Source organism: Rosa rugosa, chromosome 2 (genome assembly GCF_958449725.1).
Source record: "Rosa rugosa chromosome 2, drRosRugo1.1, whole genome shotgun sequence".
NCBI classification, from domain to species: Eukaryota; Viridiplantae; Streptophyta; class Magnoliopsida; order Rosales; family Rosaceae; genus Rosa; species Rosa rugosa.
In genome coordinates, this window is record NC_084821.1 from 7,424,830 (window position 1) to 7,432,076 (window position 7,247).

Consider the following 7,247-nt stretch of genomic DNA (forward strand, 5'->3'; position numbering starts at 1 on the left):
AAAATTATTGCCCTTTTCCAAATTATTTGGTAACAACAAACAAAGTGATGAAAACAAGGCACGAAAACAAATGAATTAATGCAGTGAAATTTCACTTAAACTTCTTTGCCTCATGAAATTTGTTAAGACTAAACACAACTAAACTTCAAGAAATATTACATTCATATTTCTTGGCCTAATACAACAGCTATCAAGTAACAATGAAGTTCAAGTTCTCAGCCAAGTCACCAAGTGATAGATAGTAACTTCAATATGAAATTTCCAAGTGCTGATATGTTAATTGAAAGGAAGTTAATTAGTTAACTGGGTTATTTACACTCCTATGCATTTCAAGAAAGATACGTCAAGGTAATGGATTGTAAACAAGTAGATGTTGTAGTAAGGTAATAGCTGCGTCGTATGACACTGATTCTCGGTAAATTATGTGGAAATGAACTACAGAATCAATGAACCAGTAAAGCAAAATTAAAAGATCACCAACATTATGGATTAGACAAGAAGAAAACAAATACAAAGAACACAACTATGATTTCAATTTCTCAATGATGCTATTGCTACAACTTTACAAAATGTTTGTTCCCACAGACCCAGCTTTCTATGAACAGAAAACCAATTGTGATGGACAATGGTACAGCAGAAGTTAGCAAAACTATGAGAGGAACATAAGCCAAAATGGAAAGGAACAATGTTTCTTTGCAGTGAAGTCTTAGTTATAGCTAGACATGATCTCCAAAATGAAAGAATATGTACTTTACCCAGTTGAGCTAACACAAGACTTCCATTACTTTGTTCTCTCCATGCCTTTCTTCAACTTTGCTCTCTGATTCGGTGTTCTATTATATACAGTCCGCACAATGTGAAGGATTGAATCCACTGTCAGGATTTCAAAGTTTCATTTTTTCATGGTTCCTCAGCAACAGTGTCTTTGAGTGAAAAACCATCCAGGACATCACTGTCCGAATCAACCTGAAGCTCTTTAAACATAGCCATAACCTGAATCATTGTTGGCCGCCGGAATGGCCTGTCGTCTAGGCACTCAAAGGCAATCTTCAGATACTGGTATAGTTCAGCCTCACCAGATTTTTGTGTCATCAACTCAGTGTCGAGTATCTCATTCCATCTCTTTTCTCTTTGAAGCTGCTTTGCCCATCCAACAAGGTTGTTGTCATCACCAAATGCTGACGGGTCTATAGGCCTTTTTCCTGAGAGAAGCTCTAGCAGTATAACACCATAACTGTAGACATCTCCTTTTGTTGTGCATCGAAAACTCTGGTAGTACTCGGGGGGCACGTAACCTGGAGTTCCTGCTAGGGTGCTCACACTGAGATGAGTATCGAGGGCATTGACCAATCTTGCCATGCCAAAATCCGATACTCTGGCCTCAAAGTTTTCATCTATAAGAACATTGCTAGACTTCATGTCCCGGTGGATAATATGAGGTATGCAGCTATGGTGAAGGAATGCTAGACCTCTAGCAGACCCTATGGCAATCTTCTTTCGTGCTGCCCAGTCAAGCCTTGAGCCCCCTCCCTTAATCTTATCGTGAAAAACACTCTCCAGACTTCCCCATTTCATGTACTCATACACAAGAAGTCTCTCCTCTCCAACCTTGCAGTACCCCAGCAAAGGAACCAGGTTTCGGTGTTTGATTTTCCCAATAGTTTCCATTTCTGCCATAAACTCTCGGTCTCCTTGACCTGTGACTTGAATAAGCTTCTTGATTGCAACAACACAGCCATCTCCCAATTGTGCCTTGTAGACCTCACCAAACCCTCCAGAACCAATCAAGCTATCAGCACTGAAACCATTGGTGGCTTCAAGTAAATGGGCGAAGGTCAGCTTCCGCAAAGGTTTTTCAAATGTGGCTACGTTGATGCTGAGAGGCTCAGGAACACTGGAAAGTTTCCAGCTGCTGCTACCTGAAGTCGGAAGGCTTTCAATATATTTTTCTCTCTTCGCCTCTTTCCGCTGGTACTTCTTCACTCGATATAGAGCTAATGCAAGTATAAGGATACAGAAGAGAAAGAATGCAATGCCAATAACCATTCCTGAAGCCATAGATGGCTTCTTTCCCCTAACTCTCTCTGCTGAATGTCTTTGAGGGCCACACGGTGGCAGGGGTAACCCACAAAGGCCAGAGTTGTTCTCATATCTGGATGCTGGGAAAGTTGTCAGCTGACCTCCGGAAGGGACAATGCCCGTGAGGTTGTTGTTAGACACATCAAGGTCACTCAGGAAAGAGAGAGTCCCCAAAGATCCTGGGATATAACCTTGAAGATTATTGTGAGAGAGATCCAGGACTCCAATTGCTTTTAATCCTCCAAAGCTTTCTGGAATATTTCCACTTAACATATTGTGTCCTAGATTGAAGACTTGCAAATAGGACAGTGTACCTAAGTTTGCGGGAATAGTCCCAGACAAGTAATTGTAGGAAATGTCAAGGAAGATCATGCTTCCATTGCTGGTGAATGTGTAAACTGTCATTCCTGTGTAAATTCTAGTTGATGGACAAGAATGAACCATAGGTAAATTTTCGAGTCTCTGAGGTCGGACTCCCTCAAACTCAACTAGTCCTCCTGCACCCCTGCAAGCTGTACCACCCTCATTTCTAACAAATGCAAACTGCTTCCCAGAAACTATTCCAGGATTGACTAGGCCGGCCTGGTTAGCAAGCTCTGATGGGATAGAACCATTTAGGTCATTGCTGTTCAGGTCAAGCCAAATGAGGCTTTGACACTTGCCAAGCTCAGCTGGAATCTGACCAGACAGTGAATTATTACCCAACTGGAGTATAGCAAGCTTAAGAAGATTTCCAATACCTGAAGGGATTGCTCCTGTAAGCCGGTTGCTAGATAGTGACACCCAAATCATATTGGTGCATCTACCAATGGACTGTGGAATGGCTCCAGTAATGAGATTATTGTTGAGAATCAGGGTTTCCAGGTTTCCTCCATTGATGCAAATGCCTTCCGGGATTTCACCAGTGAGATTGTTTGCCCACATAACCAAGTCGGAAAGATTTGGCAATGTCCAAATTTCTAAAGGAATTGCACCACTCAAACTGTTGAAACTCAGATCAATAACCTTCAGGCTCTTGCAGTTTCCAAGTTCCGATGGCACAGTCCCGGAGAGAAAATTGTTGGCTAGAAGTATCTTTTCCAAAGCTGAGGGAGCATTGGAGAAGCAAAACACTGAAGGAACATTCCCTATGAAGAGATTAGCGCTGAGATCGAGCACTTGAAGCCGAGTACCATTGGTAATAGATGGTGGCACAGGACCAGTGATGTTGTTGAAGGGTACATAGAGATATCTCAAACTCGGAAGCTTACTCACAACAGTACTGAGGAAATTTCCTGAGAGCTGATTGCGACCAAGATTGAGACTAACCAAAGAAGAGCATGACACAAAATTTGAAGGCAATTCACCAGTAAGAATGTTATCGGAAATATCAAGCTCCTGAAGTGTCCCACAAGCCTTTCCTAATTCAGCTGGAATTTCACCTGAAAACTGATTACGACCCAGAAAGAGTTGCCTCAACTTCTTGAGATTTCCCAACAAAGCACCCGGAATCTTGTCCTGCAACTTATTACTAGTCAGGTTCAGTGTCTCCAAAGCTTGACAGTTAGCAAGGCTTGAAGGAAACTCATCCCCATAGAGATTATTGTGTGATAGCTTCAGCAAAGTGAGGCTGCTACACTGCCCGAAATCAAGGCTTGCAAACTTTCCGGTGAAATTGTTGCTTGAGAGATCCAAATACTTGAGAGATGCCGAGGCGCTTTCCAGGAAAGTGTTTGGTATCTCCCCAGACAAAGCATTGTATGAAAGGTCAAGTGTTGTCAAATTCTTGCAAGACAAGATAGAACCACTCAGTTTTCCGGTCAGCTTGTTACCAGAAACATTGAACAGATTCAGATTCTGGCAAGTCAACAAGGATGAATCCGAAATCAGGTTTCTAGAGATGTCAAGCTGAAGCAAAGAAGCACCAAAGCTGAGACTCCCTCCTGGGATTGAATTGCCAGAGAGGTTGACCAAAGCCAGATTCTCACAACCCTCAAGAAAGGACCGAACCGGAAGAGGGCTTGTGATGTTGTTGGAGGACAAGTCAACTATAACAAGACTACATGAGGTAATGTTGGAAACTGAAAGATCAAAAGCAGAGAATGAATTGTTTTGCAAGTACAGATTTTGAAGACTCGGCAAGGCTGTGAGAGTTGGAAGGTGAAGACTTCCAATGAGACCAGAATTTGAGAGGTCGAGGGTGATGACGTGGCCTTCAGAGCAAGTCAGGCCTTTCCATGAACAAAGAGCTGTTGAAGAATCAGATTTCCAGTCAGATAAGAAACCTTGAGGGTCAGATTGAACAGAGGATTGCTTGAACTGCAACAAAAGCTTCTTCACCACATCCTCATTAGAAGCAGCTGAAGAGAAATTTAGAGAGTGAAAAAGAAGCAGAACCAGAAAACAGAACAAACCCATCATCTTCTGATGATCTATTCCCTCTTCATTTTGTTGTTTTGCTTTCAAAGTTTCAATAAGAATCTTTCTGGGGACTATTCAACACCTGAGCAGCACAACTCATTCATCTGAACCAAAAGCTCTCATCTTTCAGATCTGGGCTAACTAAAAGCTTCAATCTTTCCACCCATTTTTGCTTGGAAGCTGGAATTGAAATTTCCCAACAGGAATTAAATTAAATAAATTAGTAAAATGGGTTGGTGGTGCCTTTATGGTGCAAATCACTATCAAACATGTAAAAAAAAATCAACAAACTTGAAAGAAACTCATCAAGAACAAACATTTAAGAGCTTTAGCTACCATATATGAATGAAAGTATGAAACTGAATGAAAGAGAAAGCTATATCATATATACACGTGAATTATAAAGTAGCAGAGTAGAGGGGCTTAATGGGCAATCAGATAGTTTTTGTTAAGGAAAGAACAGAGGAAGGAAGATACCTCGGAGTGTGACAGAGTACGATGTTCAGAGATGTCGGCTATGATAATACTCCAATCAAATACAACGATAGCCAGCATTCAGTTCCTTAATTTTCTGTCTTTGATGGGACTTCGACTGATAATACTAGGAACCCAGAAGGCACAGAAAGAACTGAACCTTCAACTGTTTATGTGAATGTGACACTCACAAGTCACAAGTCTGCAGACTGCAGAATCAGAAGGGGAAGAAGAAGCCCAAAGAAACAGAGGAAAAAAAGAAACAAACAAACAAAAAAAAGGAAAGGGGGAAAAAGAAAAAATGGGTTCTAGAGAGAGAGAGAGAGGCGGTGGGAGAGAGAGGGGATGATGCTTTTTAGAGGAAGCTAAAGTGAGACAGAAATACAAAAGAATATAGAATACAAGGACAAGTTGGTGGAGAAGAGAGAGTAAATTGAGGGAGTGATGTGCCCCCCATCTCTCTTTTCTCAATTCTCGGGTCCAGTCAAACTTTGGATATGATTCCTTTTCCTCTCTCTGTCTCACTCTCTCAAAAACACTGACAATTTTGGGAGCTCTGGAGCTGGGTGGTTGGGTGGATTACCCCCGCACGTACGTCTCTAATTATGTGATATTTTCCTTCCAACTTTATTATTGTTCATGAATAAAAATCTTTTTTTGGACTTGAATACATGAGAATCTTTCAATTTGTATGATGTTGGGTGAGTGAAAGGGATTGCTCATGCTTTCTGTATATGAAATTGTCTAAGTAATTACAACGGTGTTCGTGTTTTCCTTTTCTTGCATTATTAGTTTTCTATTCCTTATTTGTGAAGACAGAAATCAAAAAAGATAGATGGCTAGGGTTGAATTCTAGCGGCCGCTTAATATTTGCTACTATATAATTTTTTTATAGTTAAAATGTACCTCTCCTCTCTTTATATTGTTCTAACTTATTACCAAGTTTTTTCCATCTTGTCTTAGAATCTCCTATATCTAAAATCATTCAACAAAAAATAAAATATGCATCAATCGTACATCATGGGATTGAACCTGAATGAATGGTCTCAAGAATAAGTTTAGAAGACCTAAAAACATAATAAATAGCAAACAAGAACAAATCTAATGAAGTTGTGGATCGATGTAGAGTGTATGAGATAGAAGAGAAGACCAGTAAAAACTAGTACATTGGATACGCAAGTTATAAGTATTTAAGGTATATGTATATATTAAACGAGTGCATGTCGAGCAAAATAAGCTTTTGTATTGGCCCCTGAAAAACTGCTCCTCACAGTGAGATTCAATTATTAATTCTTGCTCAACATTAGGGGCTAGTTAGCCAACTATGACTGACCCCCACTTTAATTTTCACAAATTGTTTATGTCTTAAGAGTGTGGAGAAACTTTAAGGCTTTTCGTAGAAGGTGTCAATTTTAGTTTATTGCTAGGAATGAGTACACTCTTCTTCTACCAAGTAGCATCCTTATTCTTTATTTTTGAGAGTTAATAAACGGAAACCAAATGTATCCGTAAATTGTTAGGAGAATTATTGAAAGCAATCGCTCTCTTTTGCTCTCAAATTTATATGAAATTATTTAAAATTGTTAGGGTTTTTTTCTTTCTTTCTTTCTTACTTAGGTGATTTCACTAGGTTATTTTAGGGTGGTCTGCATGGCTTGATATTAACGTGGCCCTCCCGGAGGTAAGTCATGTTGTGTATTTACCTACATTTAGTTATATGAATGGTTTGACGTCCTATTTCAAAAAAAAAATAATAATAATAATTTAATATATAATAATTTTATGTTTAACTATTTCTTAAAACGGCCCCATAATATTTTTGTAAGGAATGTGCAAATAGAATAAGGCGTTGGATCATAATTGAGTTGCCAACTCAAACTAACGTTCGAAATTTCCTATCTCACCTCCAAGGCTCCAAGACCAAAAAAGGTTTTAAATTTACCGCACAAACTTCTAACACCTCGTCTAATCATGCTTGATTATTCAAATAATTGAACCCATGCCCAAAATACCAACTAGTAATTATAATAACCAAGATGGTTGTTGTTATAAGGTGCATAGTAATAGTATAAAAACCGCATAGTAATAGTATAAAAACCAAGTTCTATGAATATAGTAAACTTCTCAAAGCTAGTAGTATAGGGCGCGGGGCGCGGTACATTGGGGCTTGTGGCCAAAACTTCTGAAAGTCCCAAAAACCCTAATTCTGCCAAAAAATTAGTAGTTGTTTCAACCTTGTAGGGCTCCTAGGGTTTCTTATTTTGTCAGTGTATGCTTTTCACACGAGTGTTGCT

At 39.6% G+C, this 7,247-nt stretch overlaps 1 protein-coding gene across 1 annotated transcript; it reads right to left on the reverse strand.

Annotated features, from left to right (window-relative positions):
• Nucleotides 1-526: 526 nt before the first annotated feature.
• Nucleotides 527-5,452, reverse strand: LOC133731415 (receptor-like protein kinase BRI1-like 3). The gene is made up of 2 exons (XM_062158792.1): nucleotides 4,957-5,452; nucleotides 527-4,659 (listed from the first exon to the last, which is right to left on the reverse strand). The coding sequence occupies exon 2, from the start codon at nucleotides 4,477-4,479 to the stop codon at nucleotides 901-903; it is 3,579 nt and encodes a 1,192-aa protein (XP_062014776.1). The 5' UTR covers nucleotides 4,480-4,659; nucleotides 4,957-5,452; the 3' UTR covers nucleotides 527-900.
• Between the last annotated feature and the right edge of the window lie 1,795 nt (nucleotides 5,453-7,247).

What these genes read in the sequence shown, in the direction of transcription:
- LOC133731415 (XM_062158792.1), bottom strand. Translation starts at nt 4,479, where the DNA reads ATGATGGGTTTGTTCTGTTTTCTGGTTCTGCTTCTTTTTCACTCTCTA.